At 49.8% G+C, this 20,637-nt stretch overlaps 1 protein-coding gene across 1 annotated transcript; it reads right to left on the bottom strand.

Annotated features, from left to right (window-relative positions):
- Positions 1-452: 452 nt before the first annotated feature.
- On the bottom strand, positions 453-17,371 carry LOC125960192 (leucine-rich repeats and immunoglobulin-like domains protein 3). The gene is made up of 6 exons (XM_049693433.1): positions 14,861-17,371; positions 6,711-6,785; positions 6,326-6,607; positions 5,578-6,229; positions 5,339-5,507; positions 453-5,266 (listed from the first exon to the last, which is right to left on the bottom strand). The coding sequence occupies exons 1-6, from the start codon at positions 15,118-15,120 to the stop codon at positions 3,150-3,152; spliced, it is 3,555 nt and encodes a 1,184-aa protein (XP_049549390.1). The 5' UTR covers positions 15,121-17,371; the 3' UTR covers positions 453-3,149.
- Between the last annotated feature and the right edge of the window lie 3,266 nt (positions 17,372-20,637).

Consider the following 20,637-nt stretch of genomic DNA (forward strand, 5'->3'; position numbering starts at 1 on the left):
ACTGCATAACACACAATAAAATGGATGATTAACTTCATTTCTAGATGTCAAACCAGAAGGAACCCTTCGAACTGTTCGAAGCGACGTTTTATACTGATTAAATTTCGGTACCACCCCTCTGATTCCCGTAAGAACGGAGTGATCGAGAGCAAACATGGTTTGAGCAACAAACATACTTACCTTGATAACCCCTGCCATGCTTGTTTGCTTGATGATAATTTCACCATTCTGTGAGGGGCTAAATTTGGATGATAAGAACCGTCCTTGCATTGCAAAAATCTTTTTCTTTTTGGCAAAAACATCGACTGGTGCACCCAACATAACTCTAGATAATGTGGTTGAGCTGCAACATTGACGACTTACGGTTACGGTATACGGTTCAAGGTGGATCCAGCCCCGACATAGTAACTGACCCACATAAAACAATTACGATTCAAAAAGAAACTTCACTATTCACTGTTGTTGTTTGTTTTTATTTCATTTCTGCAGTATAGTACATCGGATTGGGTTATCTTTGTTAAGTGACTTACTGTTCGCTTAATGTAACATTCGCAAATAAATAATGTGTTCTCGTCCTTATGCTAGTTTTGGTGCACTTCTCAAGAATAGAAGTGCTAGGTGCTGCCATGTGATGATTCGGTTTCGACATACGGTTCCATTTCTATTTTAAAGGACAATCAATACGTTTGTGATTTATAGTTTTTGCTTTTAGTATTTCAACACTGATTAGTATCCTTCTTTAGCTACGCACGTGTGATGCTTCGGCTCTTAATACTCACTGGTTCCGAGTGGTTCTCTTGCGATTTCCAGGTTTTATAATTTTTCGATCGGATCTCGGTGTCAATATCTTGATCGCGAAGTTCAACAGAGGATACAAGGAAACATTTGTTGAACCAAATGTCGACCTGGCATTCTAATATCAAATGGGAATTTAAAAGATTTGCGGCCAAAATGATGAAAATACTGCTTCCTCACTAATGCATTTTGTCGCATGTCGCTAACAGGAAGTACACTGTTTAATCGCACTTTTTTTTTATCAAATTACTGTTGTAAAATTTAATTTTGTTTTTAAGCAAAACCACCCTTTTCTTGGCAAGGCGTAAGGCAACATCGTAAGTATCTATAATGAAGGCTTCCGAAAGATTATTGATCCTTCTCTCAAGCTGTCTCCAAGGAACGTTCTCTTTGTGAAAGTAGCTGCAATAGGAGTTATTTAATAGTAGTAGTAGTAGTAGTAGTAGTAGTAGCAGTTTTTTAGTAGAAACATTTCCTGCGATTGTGCGATACAGGTGAGGCAGCGTGTATCGTGCTTCAATGTGACGGTATCTTTGGTTTGCCATTATCGCTATACAGAGCGGCCGAAACAAGCTGCCCATTTTGCAAAGCATCGAACGAAACATTTGAAGCCTCTTGGTGTACTTGCGAGTGTAAGAGTTTTGCCATCGTTATGCTAAGTTTTAAGACGTTAATCAGTTTAGTTAGGTACGGTCACATTGAAAAGCACAAAACCATCTACCATTTGTGAGATGCACTAGACATCGGAATCCGGAAAGCCTGAAGAACCAGGCTGCTCAGTGAAATCGCTTTGAAGGATGGGGAACATTGGGATGCGTAAAATAAGAGAAACTGTCACTGGTGCATGTTGATGCGGGGAGAAAAGTACTAATACTAACTTAAACTAAAACTAATCATATCTATCGATACCACTCCTCTAGCGTAGCTTTGGGAGGCAAACAAAAACAAAAATCACAGACCAAAATTCGCTAACAGTTAAAATCATACAACTTATGCACCTAACCATCATCCGTTCCTACACACCATTAGTTCTCGTGCTATTATCGTAACAGAACAGCATAATCATATCAACAAAATCAAATCAATCAAAACAGCATGGACGTAGGAGTAAACAGGGGAAAGCGGAATCACGCAATGTTCCTGTGAAGGAAGATAGATTTTTTTGGGAAAATGAAAAGAAGGAAGGTCTATCACACGTTTTGAATTCAAACCAACACACACACACACACACACACACATACACACGCACACACTCGCAAACAAACACACCAACAAATCCTTATCTAGCACGGCATCTGGTTCGCTCGCATCCGAGCGAAAGACTCTTATCAACTAACAACGCGCTGTCTGTCGGTCACACCCTCCAGTCCTATACTCATTTGCGCTCGTTATGTTTCGCAAAAACTTCCCAAACGATCGGTTAAGACAACTATTACGATCACAATCTAACTTCTATGGCGCAGTCGATCGGTGGCAGATGATGAACGTTGAAATGCCGCACCACTGGTAACCAGGTATCTCGTATGGGTCTTCGCATTAGTCCTTTTGCGTGAAAAACAATTTTAGTATCTAAAACCCTACACTACTAACCAGTGCTGGAATGATAACAAATGCAATGTTCGTTCAACTAACAACTCGGGCAACTGTAGAAAGGCCAAAATGGGATTCTGCTGTTTGTATGTTTTACATAAAATAGACGAAGGCCGATAGGAGTCGGTTTCTAGTAGCTCATGGGGCAGCATTTCACCGTTCATTAACGTACCATCTCTGTTCTGTCTTTTGTGGCACTTTCCGTTTCCGCTTCCCACGTGAAGCGCACCCCTCCCCGGTTATCAAAATTCCTGTGTTCTTGCTCCTGCACCGAGCTACAACGGTTCATTTCCCCGTGGACTTACAATCAAAGGAACTGTTTCTGCTTTACCGAATCCTTGGAAGTCTCGAGCATTTGTGAGCATTTCCTGCGGGCGTTTAGTACGATACAAATTGAAGGAACTTTCAAATCAACTGTCAACAGTCACTTATTCCTAGTTCTTATGCGGTCAGCCATATCGGACTCCTTGCAGACCTCTGTAGGCCTGTAGTGTACGAGTCATCCATACCATCAAACTTGTGTGGAATGATGCAATGGTGGAAAAGGGCCATCTGCCCATCCCGATTGATTAATATTGAGCAGTAAAAGTGTGAGACGAATAGATAGTAAAAGAGCGAGAGAGAGAGAGAGAGACGGAAGGAGAAAGAGAGTAAAAGGAAGAGAGCGTGATTATATGCTAGGTGACGATCGGGCACGATGATCACGACAGTCCAGCTGCCGGAAGAGGACCCGGAACTCGCTTTACATGACACCACCGCCCGGTCTACCTATGAACCGGATCGGTCATTGTCATTGAATGCCGTCCAGCTCGACTGCTTGCACCTCCGGCGCTACTCGTACTGCTGCCCGTACCAAACCCACTACTTGGTGCCGTGGACGATGCCAACGGGCCAACGTAATCGTCGAACGAATGCTCGACCGACTTTGGCCGATACTTGGCGGGTTTTTCTACCAGCCGCGGATTCTCGAGTAGCAGCTGATACAGCTGGTTCACCTGAATCTGGTGCTGCTTTGGTGGAATCGGCATCGGATCGGCCGATGATTCGAGGGATGAAGGTTTCAACGGACCTGCCGCCGCCATCGCCGCCGATGAGGGCGGTAGATGGAACCCCGGGAAGGTTTGTGAGTTTGGTAAGCGACTGGAGACGAGTGCCGCTGGAGGTGGAAGCCCGCGATCAGATTGCTTCCGTTGGGACGATGGTTGACTCCTTCCGGTTATAAGAACCGCCGTCGTCGCATTCACGGGTGGTATCGGTGGTGGTGGTTCGATACGAGGATCCGTATCCGGATCGGGCACATCATCATCATCTGATGCAAGATGGTGCTGCTGCGGATGCGGATGAAGCTGTAGCTCAACCGGTTGACCGTGTCGGTTGAGCGATTGAAGTAAACACTTCAAATCCTCCTGACTACCCCGTTGGGCGGCATTCGTTGAGCCCGAGGCCGATGCACAATCGCCTCCGGTGCCAGAATCCTTGGACGATAGATCATCATCGAGATCGTCCGAATCGATCGCTTCCGTTGCTCGAGTTTTTCCTCCTTTCGCCGCCGGAGCCGTGTAGAAGCAGGGAGCGCGGCTAAGACGGTCCTCTACACCTTCTTCTTCCTCGTCGATATTCGTTGTCGTCACCATGTCACCGTTTTTGGCCTTCGGGATCAGATACTCAAAGTAACCGGCCGGAGTAGTCGATGTACCGACACCAGAGCGCACGATCAAGTTTGGTTGATTGACTTCCATGCCCGTGCTTAGGTCGAACTCCGTATCTCCGGTGCTACTGGTATCACGGTGGCGTTTCTCTAGTAGGTACATTCCACAGAGGCACAACACGAGCACTACCAAGGCGCAAACGAGTACCGCCACCCCGATCACTATCGTCGAGTCTTTCGTCCAATCGAAGATTGAGCTTTCAGTTTCCTCCTGTCCTCCAGCTCCTGTCGCTCCTGCACCAGCATATCCACCATCACCCAGTACGGAACCGTGCATATCTTCCGGACCTTCGACCACGACTAATCGCGTTGATCCATTTTCGCTTCCAAATTCACTCTCGAATCGGCACTCGTACAGACCGGCATCCGCTAGCTCCGTATCGACGATAAGCAGCAGCTGTCCTTCGTCCGTCAGGAAGTGTCGGCCACCACTAAGACCCACCGGTTCACCGTCCTTTAACCAGAAGATGTTCGGTGGCTTGGCCGATCCGGCACCGGCCGTACGGCATCGCAAGACACTAGGTTGACCGATAGGAATTAGCAAACTGTCCTGCGTACCCGGTAGCGCCGGTGTTGGTTCGAACACTATCAGTGACGCGTTGGCACGTATTACACCGGCAGCATTCTCCGCCGTGCAACTGTAGACACCCGTGTCGACTGGCTGCGCGTTCAGTATGAGGAAAGCATTTTCATTCGGAATAACTCGCATTCGGCGTTCTTTGGCTGCCGGGAAATTGTTACCACCATCTTTTTCCCACGAAATCTGTGGCTTTGGTTCACCAGCGGCGGCACAATCGAGTCGTGCCACCTTGCCCGATTCTAGCGTGAGGTCAGCCGGTGTTTTCCGGAACTTGGGATAGGTGCCGACGGTTACCTTCGCTTTCGGTGAGTACACGACACCGTACGTGTTCGTGACGATACACTGATACTTGCCGGCACTGGCCGGTTGGATGTTCGGAAGCGTTAGCTCCGAGGTACCGATCGTACCGTTTACATTGTTCTGCTGCTGCACTCGGTATTGGCTTTCTGGGAGTTCCAAATTGTCCTGCTTCCACTTGAACGTCATGCGATCAGCAGCGGTCGAAGTTGCGGTGCAAACCAGCTTCACGTCCGTGCCACGGATACCGAGCTGCGATCCCGGCTCAACGATCAGATGTGGTTTCGGCGAATCATCTAGAAACAAAAACGCAAAGGTTTAGGTTAAGAACATCGTCAGCCACTAATTGAAGGGCTTATCACACTTACAGCATGAAAAGTTGGAAGGGTGTAGTTCGCGAATCAAACGTTTGTGCAACCATAACGGATAGCTACACTCGGCATCGATCTGAAACACGTCCTTTCGCTCGCGGATCCAATGGTAGAACCATACCAGATTGCAGTCACACAGCAGGTTAGTAGAGTTCATGATCAAGTTCTGTAGCAATGGACAGGGAGTTTGAATTAGCTCATCAGTCAATCGCTGCTCAAAAGCTTTCTAATCTTACCCCCAATCGAACCGTATCCTTGAATGCGTTATTCTGTATCGATGAAATATTGTTCTGGCTCAACTCCAACAGCGTTAGTGATTTCAATCCAAGAAAAGCATTCCGGCTGACGGACTTAATTTCGTTCGCACTCAAATACAACCGTTCCAGCTTCGACAACCCCAGAAAGGGGCCTCGCATATCCTCGATCGTCCACGAGATGCGATTCTCGTTCAAGTTCAACGATTCCAGCGATCGCGTTTCATTGAACGTGCCTTCCCCGATCGCCGCAATGCTGTTCCCTTGCAGCTGGAGTGTTTTCAGTGACGACAGCTCCTCGAAGGTGTACCGATCGAGCGATTTCAGCTGATTGTAGGACAAATCCAAACTGATCAGCTTCGGCGTGAACTCCCAGCCCGAATGTTCAATCTCGGCGATCTCATTCCGTGCCAACGCCAGCGTGCCCAGGCTGGTCAGATTAAACAGACCGCCCTTACGTATCGTACGGATGCTGTTGTTGTTCAGCTCGAGAATACCGATCGTAGTCAATCCATGGAATACCCCATCCATCAGGGCGGGAATCCGATTGTTGTTCAGCTTAAGGCTCTTCAGTTGGTTCAGGTTCTGGAAGGTGAGACTTTGCACTTCCTCTAACGCATTGCTGCTGATTTCTCTGCAAGAATAAGAAAGGAATAAAGGATTTTAATACTCTGGACTCTGGACAAGAAAATTTAATGCAATAGTTGATCGGCCTCTGGTCACTACTTACAGTCGCTTCAGCACTGGTAACCGATCGAATGTGCCCTTTGTCAGGAGCGTTAGTTTGTTGAAGTTCAAATTCAAGTACTGTATACTATTCCGTTCCGGGAACACGGTGTACTGCAGCTCTTGGATCGAGTTCCGTGACAGATCGAGGAACTTGAGTGCCGGTAGGGCTGCGAGTGCTTCCACGTCGATCGCTTCGATTTCGTTGTTAGTTGCGTAGAGTTTAATTACATTCCTTAGACCTCTAAGCACCGGCAAGCGACTCATTCGATTGTGATTCAAATTGCTAGAAGGAAAAGAGAAAAAAGAGGGGGGCATTAGACAACAGGTTATTGCGGCTGCGAGACAGGTGATTTGTACTCAAGATTAACTCCGCGAGCCATACTTACAGCACTTGCAGTTTGCTGAGGTCGCTTAATTGCGCGGCAATCACATCGTGGCTCAGACGATTCGACGCCAGCTCCCTAGACAAACGATAAAACGCAATAAGAGGGTTAGCGCTGTGTGGCACCGGCGTAATAGAGGGAGGAAAGGGGAAAAAGGAGGGGTTACTAACGCCAAAACCGAAGGCCATAAGCTGGTGATTGAACGTATGGGTAGTACGCAGTAAAAGCTGGCGATACGGTCCGCCCTATGGTTTCGGAAGGTTTGGAAACACAAATAATGTCGTTCTAATCCTAATTTACTTCGCATTGAATCCGGTTCGCCCTTTAAAAGGGAAGTACCTCACGTCCGCAGTCCTCCCTGTGGGGTTTGGGACCGACCATCAAATCAAGATCACGCCCAAGCCCTTGAACAAATAATCACCTGGCTGGGTACCGAGCATGCCCAATGAGATAAGATAAACGAACGCGGTACACCTTGGGGTGTGTCTGTTCCCCTGCCCCCGGGGCATCGTTTATCAAACAAAGCGTTGACTGGGGTGAGCGAAAAAAAGAAAGAAGTTCCACATGGCACCCTTCGTCGTGCTTACCACCACCCACCACCTTACGTTCTTTAAGCGAGTAAAAAAGTAAACACAGGCTGATAAGACGAAGGTGGCAACACCTTGCGAGCACCGGTTAATTACGCGAAACAAAACACTAGGCCACGTGTACCGGGTGTCCTGGAGGGCACAGGCCGAGTGTAACGCAATGAAGAAAATGAAAATTTCCATTCCAACACATGCACCGATAATTGTCGATCGTCTGCCCTTTTCTTCCGCTTCTACCATGGCGCATAATCTAATCACGCTCGGCAAAGGGTTGGAGGTCTCATCAGAAACCTATCGAAAAGTGATTTATTATTATGGAAACCAGTGCACTCTCGGATCGTCATCGTCGCATCAACGACCGTGTGATAGCGATTGGGAATGAGCTTGCAATCGTAGCAACCGAATGCAGCGATTCGAACGATACATTTCTTTCAGGTGTTTTGTTTGCAGCTGGCCATAAAATGCACCAAAGGAGGCCCCCAACAGATATGAGAGCAACACGAAAGCACCACCCCGTAAGGGGTTGCTCAGTGTAACCTGTCCTCCCTTCGATAAATCAATTTGCACCATTAATCATCGACCAACAACGCCTTCGTCGATCGCGTAGAAAGATTGCAATGCCCGCAATTAGCGCGTTTGCGTCGTCGTCGTCGTCGTACGTGGAGAGATTCCCCGTAATCATTGAGGCACGCCACACCGTGAGGGGTTGGGGGGTTCAGTTACATCCGCCTCCAACAATCCCACCAACCCCCTTAGACGTGCAAATAGTAGTAATCAGCTCCCACACCACGTTGCACGGGTTCCGGATTCGTTGCACGGTTGACATTCTGTGTGTTCTCTCCGCGTTATTTTTTTTCTATTAATTTCCATCCCTTCAGTCAGCCCTTCCGGTTGGTTGCTAGTGAGACATCAAGGTGTCGCCCTCATCGCATCGTTGGCACCACGCAGACTGGCACTGGCTCGTTCAAGGGGTAGGGGCGACCGCGCTAAAACCCCGCGCGACTCGCGGTTGCGTAAGCCTTGCACAAACGGCACAACAGAACAACAACAACAACAGAGAGGGGACCAACCGAGACAAATCGCCGACCGACAACTACCAGCTGCGCAATGACGTCGTCCTCACCGTAGTCGCGATCGTCACCACAGCAACAGCGCAACAAAGTAGGTGCATTTGCATTTCCTTCTGCAACGACGTTGCAGTAGCGCAAGAAGATCGGGCACGTGCAACGCATACACACGTACAATCGATCGAGTGCACGTTATCGATGCACGAAATTAGACGTCGACCAACACAATATGAAAGGAAGCATTTGGTTCTGGTTCCGATTCCGATTCCGCCATGAAAGCGGAAGTGTACCGTCAATATATCGGTTCTAGCGTTAGTTTGCAGACCTCAACACCATTTTTGCACGAATTTGTGCAATTACAATCGATTCCTCACATGAGATCATTTGCGTTCATTTGCATTCCGCAGTGACTCATTTGCAGTGACTGGAACCGAATTTTCCATTCGAACGCGCACCAGATGACATCAGACCAGTGACGGGAGCCAATTGATTGATCAAAAGTGTCAAGGAACTGTGCTGCGGTTAGTGGTGCTTAGGTATACAGCAGCAGCCACAACAGCAGTATTAGGTCACGTAATACCTACGGGATGTCGCAGTAGCTTCCGAGGAGGACAGCTTATAGCTCAGAATCAGGGAATCGTACTCGGCCAGGGCCAACGTCTATGGATACTTGGATATTTGGATGTACAACCTTTCCCGGTAACTATGATTACTAATCGCCTCTCCCAGAACGTCTATCTTCATCATCGACTGTTGTCGAGCTGATCTGCCTCCTCCTCCTTCTCCTCCTCCTTCTCCTTCTTCTGAAGTCGCGATCTTATCAACATTCTGCCGATCGCGCATCTATCTCTGCGCTCCTTTTTGAATATTCAAATTTATTCGCTCTTGACGAGCGGAACGAGAAGCAGTTGATGGTTTCATGGTGGCGATCGCGCATAAAAAGATCGAACCGAACAACGATCGAGACTCCAAGTTTTTGTAGCTCCAACATCTGCATAACAAAACCACCACCTCCCTCCCTCCCTCCCTCCCTTTTCCCCGTGGCGACACCGCGACCACGATTAGTCACCACACGCGCTGTTGACCGGAGTTGTGCGGAGGCGTAAATATGCTCCCGATGCTGCTGTTGCTGCTGCTGCTGCTGCTACACCCAAGAGCAGCGGCGCACGGTTGCGACTGCGATGTGGTGTGCTCGATAACCTTTGGACCCGCGGTGCGGCTAAACGATCAATTTGCAAAATCGCGGTCCACCCTTGCGTGGGTCGAGGACGGTCGCCGTTTTTAACTGACATACGAGACACACACACACACACATACACACACACACATACACACACACAGACGCGCGCGGGTGCGCGCGCACTCGCGCCTCATCCGGCATACCGCGTTGCAAAACAACATCTCCAACTCGGTACGAGGGAGAGATCGCGAACGAACGAATTTGCTGCTGCTAACTTACGTAACCGTTCTATGCTGCAGCTGGGCGGATTGCCACGTAGGTGGGCCGGGGGACCCCTACCATATACACGCCACCGTCACGCAACTGCAGCAAATCGCTTTAATCATTTACCGATTAGTGAAGATTGATTTGAATTAAGTGGGATCCAAGGTTGAATTAAGTGGCATCGAATGCGACCAGCCAGCCAGACAGACATCACCAGACCGGGGCCCGGGGGATCATCAGGTCTGTCGTTTGTGGTGGTGATTGTGATGGTTCCATCCGGGCCAACGGGCACCTCAACCCCGCCTCTCGATAGATAGCTGGCCAAATGTCGCACACAACATTCGATACCGATCGTGGTTGGTTTCCGCAAAATATGCTCGATGACTCGAGCATTTCGGGACTATTTCGGGAACATGGTTTCGTTATCGATCCGAATCTATGATGGATTGACACCCGGGGTGGCCAGGGAAAGCTGACGCATACTCCTTCTTATCAATGATGATGATGATGATGATGACCGCTGCTCGGCTAGTGTAGCGGTTTATTATCTAAATCACCTGTGCAAATCGACACAGGACGACGCTGGACGACGCTGGTTTGCTTATCAAAACCATACGATTGAGCTACGCCGGTCAGAAAACATACTCATGCTTATGGGCGCGAGGCGAGATTCTAGGAAAAGGAGCGTTCAATGTTGGGTAAACAAGCCAATAAGCTGACCGACCGACCGAGAGCCGCTGATCCCGTGTTTCGAGCTCGGCCAGGCAATGGGGTTGCGCGCTTTGGCCAACATTTATCATTTCGCGTGTGTTCGCGCAAAACTATCACGCGCCCATACCAGAGATCTCCTTCAGCGCTCCACTCCAGGAGAGGTTCATAAAAATGAATACAGCAAACAAACGCGCAGATAACGCACGCGATCGACGACTGTGTGTTAGGTCAATCGTGAAGGGGAGTAACTTCAACCGGGTAAGTCAACTTATCTCGCCCCGGCTGGTCGCGACGCGTTCAGCAGAAACAAACGGAGCGCGGCACCATCGTGCTGCATATGCTGGCCTAGGCGGGAACGGGGGGCGACCATAAAACCATCGAACCAACCATATTACCGATAGTCACTACCACCACCCACCCACCGCCCGACCGAGTGATATACTGGGAATATACTGGGTGGTCGCGTTCACTATCGGTAACAATCATCGACTAGTGCCGCCTATTGCGAAGTGTCCGCTGTGGTACGTAGCCATAGAGTGAGAATTCGATGTTGTTTGTTGGCCAAAACATAATAAAAAAGTTGATTCTTTACTTGCATTCTGGACCAACTCTATTCTGTGACCAATCGTTATCGAGCAACCGATAGATAAGCATTGCCAGTGTGCATGTGCCATGCTCTCCCCCATGGTCCACTGACTAGAAAGGGTATGCCGCCCATCTTATCAAATCGGGTAGGGCAATAGAGTGTGACAATTATCTATACACAAATGTGGCCCCGATCATGGCACGTTCGGGTAGGGAACAGCGAAATATGCTGGAGAACAGAGTTCGAGGAAGAGGAATCTAGAAATACGATCAAGTTCTAAAATGACTCAAGTATTTGTTCAAATTGAATTCTAGCTCATTTTGAATATTCACGTATTGGTGTATCTTACTATTGCAGCAATACACACTATTTGTGCTTAAAAGTGACAGTAAGACACATAAAAGGAGTTGCCCCAGGAACAACTGTAACGTTGTCGAACCACTATAGGCACAAGGATAAAGTAGTTAAGTAAATAGAACTCATTTAATGTGAATGAAAATTGTATCCCTATTCGTGCCTACTCCTTCTTCAAGAAATAGTTCACGCCCCTTCAACACGGATGATGGTGGTGCTCGCTTCATCCGGCCACCTTTGCATCATCGTCCAACCAATTGTTTGACAGTTGAATTGAGGCTATTCAATTCGTCACAATTCGTGGTGGACAAACACCGTGAACGGAGATAACGGATAGAAGACCCACAAACAGATAGTTGGATATGTCGAATACCCATTATAACTATCGTGCTACGGGCACGCGTAGCACGCTACCGGGCCGGGTTTTCAGGTGCCACAGCGCTGGCCTAGCTTATCATCGTGAAGCGACGGAAACCTTCCACTGCCACAGCCCGGAGGAACAATCGGAGGCAACATAAGCATAAGCAGCTCATAGCAGATGATATAGAAGTAGGAGACCAGGGGGCAGCAAAGAAAAAGGACGGAGAAGTGGAAGAAATGGAAGTGAATCGCTCATCGTCGAAAGGTAAACAAACGCATCGATCGATCGTCCACGCTAATGCGTGATGGATGGAGCGATAACTGCACAACAGCAGCAGAAAAAAAGACTCGCCTTACCAAGACCCGACAGACTCTTGTGAAGAGGGACCTTCTGTTCAAATATCACAATAATCGACGATAGAGGGATAGTGAGTTGACGAATTTAACGGGCGGCAGCCTCGGGCGGGTGTTATCAGTTCGGGCGGCCATTTTATTGGAAAACCTATTTCACAGCCAGCATTATAGTTTTTAACTCAAATGCGCAATACGTGAAACGTGTTTGTCCTTCCCATTCCTTTCCATTTATCCTATATTGAACACCAACAACGTGTCCCAAGTCGGTATACTTTGTAAACCCGCTAAAAGTACCATCCAAACGACTTTGTCTGGCTGGTACATCAAATGGCAATAGATAACGGTGGAAGTGGTACACGCGAGGCGGCGGTACTTTGCGAGGTGGCCGCCGGTGGACCACCCGGGAGTCGAAGCACGCCCGCGCCATTCGCGTCCATCGTTTCCGAATACGGGCAGAAACCATGTCAGGGTGAAACGTAAAAAGCAAGAAAAGGCAATAGGGCCTTATTCTTAACATGGGCAAAAGCGCTCTCCGTTCTACCCATTACCGTTGGAAGTGTCGTCTTGTGTTCGTGGCGGGTGGGTTGGGGGTCCTCCTGCTTCGTGTTTTCTTTCGAAAGTATCACACGAGCCGCGAACACTGGAGCCACCTTTCCTTCTCCACTTGGAACACGTTGGCTCTCTACAAATGGCAAAAGAGCAGCATAACAAGGGCACGACAAGCACCATCGCGATAGCAAATCGAAGCCATACGTGCTCCCATTTCCCAGTTTGTGCCGCGCCATGCTTGACGCGCGAGAAGATGATAAAGTCGTCTTCGTACGAAACGATCATAAAGCATCCACAGCACAGGCGGCATGTTTTTTTTTTACAGAATAGGCTTGGTGATGCGCAAGATTCGATTCGAATTGGTAACAAAACCGGCTCCTGGCCATTGCATACCTATGCTGGACATTCTCCGGAAGCAGCATTACCTCACACAGCATGGGCAGCCCTCACCTGGTGGTGGTGTTCTGGCGTGCGGAGAGCAAGTGTCGAAAGACATTTGATCGAAAAAAAACACAGGGGAAAGAGTGGGACGTCGTCCCTGCGGCTCATTTTTCATCACTCACTGCATCCTCCTCCTTCTCCCACACAGCCCAGTGGTTCAGTGATGTCCAAGAGAGCGAGAGCGAGGTGCTAGATGAGCTTTGCTATGCTGGAGATCGATGGTTATGATCTGCACGACACGATCGTGTTGATGGAGGTGTTTTGGGAAGCGAACGCGATACTTCGGAGAAGAAAGAATCCACCTCCCACCATCACCCCCGCCCCCTAGTACGTCCCTTAACCGAAACATGGTGATGGAGGGGCTGCTAAATGGGAAATGGAGATCTCCTCTCGCCGGCTCACCCGTTCGAGTGCAGCGAGTGAACGGATGCATCTTGTCACGTCCATCACGTCTGTTGGAACGCGTGTGTGTGTGTATGGGTGTGGTGTAGAAGGCGTGAACTGATATGACCAGACTGGTTGCATTGGATGGAAGGAAGAAGAGATCCAAATGATTCATTAACTGAAGCAGCTGCATGTGTGTTTGTTCCGTGTTCTGGATGCATCCCAGTGCTTAAATCACGATCTGATGCCATACGAGAACATAACTCATGCTCCAATGAGGCGCAAAACGACGCCCATCTATGATGGCGAACCAATTATGCTGTGGATTATGGATTATCCCATGTTCCCTCCGTGGTACATTTCCTCAAATTTGACATTCACATCGACCATTTCCTCTCTTTCTCGACGGTGCGCTGCGGCCATAGACCTTTTGCGTATTAATTGGAAAATGATCTTTCGCGCTCGATTACACAGCTCTTCCTCATCCGTGAGGCGTAACGTTATGCAGCCGCGTCGCGAGTCCCGAGGGACGAGAGGGATTTGATTCGGTTGACGACACCGGACGACCTTTTCGTCATTTCAATCTCCAATGCCCACCACCGCGATGATGATGGTCGTGCAAATGATGATGAATTGCACACGTACGTTACGCACCGACCTCACGGGCTGCCACGATTTCTTGAATTGAATTTTTGGACAGGATAGGGATGTGGACAACGTCACTACCATATGGGGGTTATGTGCTCTGGGGTCCGTGTGCCGGAAATGTCAATGCGGTAGCGCGCGCGACCACCATTAATTTATCCAACATTGGGGCGACGCCGGTCACGCGGTCGCCGTGTCTCGGAAGGACCATCGAGCATTCCAAAATTACCGATTCCCTCCACGCCAAGTGACGGGGAGTACTTGACGAGAGTGTCGCCCGCCCGCAATCACCTCGCTTCAGTCGTTCTCCCCCTCTTCCTGGCAGCTAACCAAGCCGGCCGGGCTGAATCATCCGAACGACGACGACTGAACCGGAGAACTGTGACTCGGAGTGGGGCTGCCGTATGAGAGATATTAATAAATCCAATCTGCTGACTTTTGGCCTCTGGCCGGAGGAGACGACAGCGCTGCAGTTCGGGGACGTCGCCATACACATCTCGCATACATGTCGCGCCGAACAGCGAGATTTAATGGTACGGAATGTTCCCGCTAATGGATATTTGAAGAGGATGCAAAGCATGCGGCCATCATTGCCGCCCGTTGTTACGCGGAGAGACAGAGGGAGGTAGAATAGGGATTGCGGTCCGGTCAGTACGAGGGTGTGTACTTACAGGTTCTCCACCCAGTGCGGTATGTGGAACAGCGTCTTGAGGTTCTTCTTCGAGCAATCGATGGCATTTCCCAGACAGGGACACTGCTTCTGGCAGAAGTTGCCACCGGTCGCATCGGACGGCTGCATCGGCATCGTATCGCTCTCGCTTTCGCTCTCGTCGGCAGCCAGCGGAACACCGCCAGCGGCGGCGGACACCGGTAGCCAAATGCCAGCGCCGACGGCACCGACCACGATGATGGTCGCAATTAATCGGAGCATTTTTATTTTTAATCCAACACCACCCACCACCCAGGATACCGCGAATCCGCTGGGCTGGGTGCGGAATGTGTCCTCCTCTTCCTTCTCACACTGCGACGCGATCGCGTGATCCTACGGCGCGAGTTACGCGATCGATCGGGCACACGTTATCTCACCCTGCTGCTGGCTGGGGGTGCGGTTCGAATGTTTATCTTTTCGCGCGACACCCAGACGGTAATTAATCCCTTTTTTCGCCAAAGAATGGCCACAAATCTTGCACGACGCTCGCTAGGCAAGCGACACGGAGACGAAGGCTTTTAAGACACATCCACATATAGAACTGGGCTCACTTAGAGGCACTTTGGACGAACTACGCGGGCCACCAGATTAACCAGAGAGCCTGCACACGGATCCTGCACATCATCTTCATTCTTTGTCATCCAGGTCCAAGAAGGCATTGCGGCGTTTGTCGTCGCATCGACGACGGTGATCGCGGGATTCCTCACAGGGCACCACAACAGCATAAGGCACACAACACATCATCACACGGCTGGCAGCAGCTCATGTGAGATGTTCGCTCACCGGAGCGCAGGAGGAGCTGATCCTCCCGTGTATCACACGGGTTTGAATTCGTTTCGTTTCGATGAGAAAATCCCATCGCCATGGTCGCATCCCAGCACCATTTCTTGGGCCAGCTGCGCTTGCTGCTGCTGCTGAGATGCCGATCGCAGGCAGCCGAGATTGCTTGCGTGCTCTACCGTCGTCTCCTAGCGGGACACAGCACGAAGGAAGAGGAGACCTTTAGTGGCACATTCTTCATTCGAATTTATTTTTAATGTTCACTTACTCACACACACCGTGTTGTGTTTGTGGTGCGTGTGTGTCGCACGGTTTTCGTGAAGACCGTGCAGCAGCTTCTTACATAAAACCGCGCAACCGTGCCTTCGGAAACTTCAGCCGGAAGTGATTACCACAGCATCCACGGTAGCAGCTAGTACGGCGGCAGATCATGTAAATAATGCATCTACGGATGGCGGGTTTTACTTCGTTTCCGAAACCCAGATGGTCCGGTCCCTCTCGGTGGGAGGAAAACTGCAGCAGCTCCTTCGCGTTTTGTTTGGTTGACCAGCCACCACCCGCTGCTATTACGCCATGAGGCGTATATTTTGATGAAGAACCACGCCAGGAGAGAACAGAGCGCACACACTCTCTCTCTCTCTTGCTCTGTCTCTCTCTCGCGCTTTTTCTGTGTCGAAATGTTTTTGTTTTGCTTGCTGCGCGACCGCGCACTCTATGGTGTCCCCACCAGACTTCGAGATCCTGCTGCTGCGGATGCTGTTACAACGACGATGCACCCACGCCTGTTGAAGCCGGGGAGAGAGTCGTTGCTGTTCAGTTAGCACCGCGAGGTGCAAGCCAATCAGCAGATAAATGCGTGACGGAGCCAGCGCGCACGGTAGATCCGGTTGCAGCACATTATGTACGATACATTCTGTTATGCCAAACTAACATTCTACCAACCTTTCGCGGTAATTGTAAAACTGAAACAGGGAAGTCTTCGGACAGTCGATGATTGGAGATGAGCGAATAAAGATCGTTTTTTAAAACTTCCAACAGCGGCCAAAACTCTTAGCTGTTACTCCACGAGAGATGGGCGATGCTGACGGTGACCCAGCGCGCCAAACCAGTGGGTGTCGTACGCGCTGCAGCGGCCGGATTATGCTGCTTCACGAGTTTACGAGGCCTGCTGCTGCTGCTCGTTGGGCTACTTATGGCTGCCTGACTGCCTACCTCCACAGCCTACTACGGCCTACGCGCGCGCGCGCCTACTTCGTTTCAAGGTGACGAACGACGACGATATTTGGGAAGTCCCAAACGGTCGCCGAGATGGATTTCTTCACCACTTTCGTCCCTTCACGGTACGGGGCAACTGTGCTGGAACACGATTTCCACCATCACCCACCGGTTCGCACACTTTTCCACCCACAAACCGTCGATATTGTCGGTGAAAAATCAATTTGAAAAGTCACACTTTCTGTGTGCTGGGGCAACGGTTCGTGATAAAACAACACAGCCGCGCACTAACACACGCACCCGAAACTGTCAAACTCCCGTTCTCGCTTTAGCTCACAGGGGATACAGGCGCGTGCGCGCTCTCTCACTCACGACACGGCTCGGGTTTATCTTCCGCCTTCACGCACACCACCAACGAACGAAAAGAAAAAGAGTTAAACGCAGCGCGGACGATGCGAGAGAAGCTGCTTCGGGTCGGACCGCTCGAACAGAAATGATCCCGAGCGAACACCAAGAGTTTGCCTTCGCTCACCCAACCGCGATTCGTTCCGCCGCGCCTTGTCCTTCTCTTCCGTTCCTGCCCTTCCTCCTTCTTCTTGGTTTCTCGTTCTCGCTCAGCACCGTTCTGAACGAGAGAGAGCGAGAGAAATGGCACGAGAGGAGCGCACATGTGCCGGAGCAGCAGCATACTCCTACGCATACACGGCACGCCGCCTTCGACGCACTTCTAGACATTTTGTCTCGCTGCCTGCTTCGATTTCTTCTTACTGCTGCCTTCGAGATGGTGGTTCTCGAGGTGTTTGCCGCGTATACTGTCGGGGAAAGCCGCCGTGGGACCGGGTGGTGCGTGTGGGACGAATTGAGCCGAGGGGAATGAGGAAGGGGACACACCACCAACGCGTTAGGAAAACACCCGACGAAGCCGTTTTGTCATCCATTTCAGGTTCGAGCCGAGAGGCGATGCTGTGATGTTGGCCTGGCCGCCTGAAACCTCAGCTTGACGTTGACGACCGACCGCGCGAGTTTAGACGTGTAGGAGGATGTGGTCTATCTCTCTCTCTTTCTCTCTCTCTCTCTCTGTCTCTCTGCCCCCCGTACGATTGGTGCAAGATCATCTTCAGCTCTCGCCGGTTGCCGTTACTGTCGCTGCTGCTGCTGCTATCCGATGCTAAGCGGCTGATTTATTTGATAAACCCTAGCATAAGCAACGTACTTTATGGTTCTCCCCTTCCCTGTGTACACACACACACACACGCGCAGCATCAATGTGGGGAGGGATGAAAAAAGAGACATTTAATACCGGCGGAGGGGGCGATGACGAGTCGAGAAACGATTCCTAGGGGGGCCCGGGATCACAGAATGACCGCAGAATGCAGACGTATAGAGGGAGGCAAATGTTAATCCTCGGTCGCACTCTGACTCCTTTGTAAGAATTTGTAAGAATTCTCAATTGTCGATACAAAACGACAACGTGTACCCTCCAGGCTGTCGTGGAAGGAATCGATTACGCAAGTCACTCTTAAATCATTGATCAAATGCGACTTCTCGCACAATACTGCTCGTGATGACAAAAAACGGTTCTGTTCTGAAGCCACGTCTACGTCATTAATCTTGTTAAAATCATGGGAATTCCCTTCCTGTATGATGGTCAAAGAACACTCAATGAAACTCCCTTCAAATCGTAGTACATCCCATTACAACACATGGACATGAAAATGGTCCTTCCTTTCAATTGTCCATCCAAAGGTCCTTCTTCGTGTTCACAAATCCGCCACGAGACGACGAGAGGATCCGAAGAGCAGGGAATGCGTTCTCCTGTTCCAAGGTGTAACTGCAAAAAAAAAACCCCAGGATATTAACACTTTTTCTTCGTTTCACGTTCAGTTCGTTCTTCGCCTTTGCCCGTGCTCCGCCATGCTCTTATCTTAAACCACGCTAAACCGCCTGCTACTGGGACCGTGCGAGGAGTCAGAGTGGGATGCCATATCACACCTTGTGCGGAATCTCTTCATTCTCCGGCCTCGAGAACCATCCGATCCAGCCCGAGATCCTCTTCTATCTTCCCATACGCCTTTGTCCGTTTTCGTTTCGAAAACCATTCTTCATTCCCTTTCCTTTCTTTCCTTCGCTTCCTTTGACACTTCTCTCCGGTTCTGCTTTCGTGTCTGCTTCACATGTCCGTCCGTTCCAGGGTCTGTGCCGCGCATCTTGTGCCGTGGGAGAGGCACAAAGGAAGCATAAATCCAGGCACGATCAGCAGCACGTGGTGAGGGTGGTGGGAGCGGAGACGCTCCTTCAAACCGATCGTTTTACGGCGTCCGCGTCGTTCCTTTTGGGAGGGAACGTTTCGAACGGTCTTCTGCCCACACTTCTTTCGTTTGAATCTTTTGGATCGTTTGCCTTCTTCTTCTTCTTCTTTCCGTTCTCCGTTCTCTCCATCATCCCGAGGCCACAAAAGGCCCAAAAACCGTGGCGAGGAGGAGGTTTCTGTTCCACCAGCAAACGCGCCTTCGCCTTCGCTTCTTTCAAGCGTTTCACTTCATTTCTTCCTTTTGGTTTGGTTTCGTTGCTGTTGGTTCCTGTGCGTTCTGTGTGTGTGGCTTCCTTTTTGACACTTTGGCTTCTACGCGTGTTTTTCGCTTCTTCACCGCCAGCTCGGCCAAGAACGTTTACGAAAAGCGCAACCGCGGCCTCTTCTGCGGATCGTTCCAGCACCACCGCCATAAACAACGCCATCTCGCTTCGACGACATACCCCACGACCTGGTTTCGGTGACACCTTCGAATGCGAGCGAAAGGTGCAATTTGGACATTGCCACCGCAAAAAAGGAGACTTCAGAAAACGACGGAACATTCATCGGACACCAAGGATGGACCGACGAGGACCCAAAAACAGCGGACCAAAGCCAATGCGCATCTGAATAAACTCGCCTGTAGGACGATGTGGTCCCATATGCATAAGGAGAAGAAGGAATCGTGTCAAGCCGGTAAAAGGCAAAACCACCAAGACGCGATCGCGTCGAAGGCAATGATGGCCGCGATCACAAAAAGTGAAGCAACGAGCCGCTTGAAATGGTTGCGCCTGAACGTCTGAAATCTTCAAAAAAAAAAAAGACGAACCGAGGCGAGAAACGGCCAACACGGTTACGAGCAACAAAAATTCTACGCACAGTACGATCTAAACACCCCGGCCGATGCATTAGAATGCAACGTGAACCAAAACAAGAGGAAAGGAAAAAACGGTCTGAAACGTACGAGATCGGGCGTAAAGAAGCCCTCTCGGACGACGACGATCCGTACGCGAGGAAAGTGACAAAAAGACAAATGTCTGCTGGAACCAACCGACCGACCGACCAGCCGGGGCAAGGGAATTCCAGTGTTTGAAACTGATTGAGGATGCCGGTTGGACGGAAGATGCAGGGGATTCCTTGCAGGTTCTTTGTGTTCTCTTCTTTCTGAAGCATTCTAAGCGCGTATACGCGACGACGAAGAAGGAAGTGTCCATAATGTGTGGCAAACGTTTCAAAAGGAACAAACAGTAAGTCAAACCCTTATGACCAACGCTTTGTCATGAGTTTGAAGAGTTTTTGCGAAAGAAGTTAAACACAAAAAGCGATATAACAACGATTATTAGATAAGTTTTGTTCTGCAAAGTTTAAAACAAAACATATCTACACAAATAGTACGTTAACCGGTCTTGAAGAACGTGCGATGGTCACTGTAACACGATGCACGTTCTCCAGCC

Source organism: Anopheles darlingi, chromosome 2, assembly GCF_943734745.1.
Source record: "Anopheles darlingi chromosome 2, idAnoDarlMG_H_01, whole genome shotgun sequence".
Lineage (NCBI taxonomy): Eukaryota > Metazoa > Arthropoda > Insecta > Diptera > Culicidae > Anopheles > Anopheles darlingi.

What these genes read in the sequence shown, in the direction of transcription:
- LOC125960192 (XM_049693433.1), bottom strand. Translation starts at nt 15,120, where the DNA reads ATGCTCCGATTAATTGCGACCATCATCGTGGTCGGTGCCGTCGGCGCT. An exon ending in CTCAGCAAACTGCAAGTGCT is followed by an intron (nt 6,608 to 6,710) that starts GTAAGTATGGCT and finishes TTTTCCTTCTAG; the next exon opens with CAATTTGAATCACAATCGAA. An exon ending in TTACCAGTGCTGAAGCGACT is followed by an intron (nt 6,230 to 6,325) that starts GTAAGTAGTGAC and finishes TTATTCTTGCAG; the next exon opens with AGAAATCAGCAGCAATGCGT.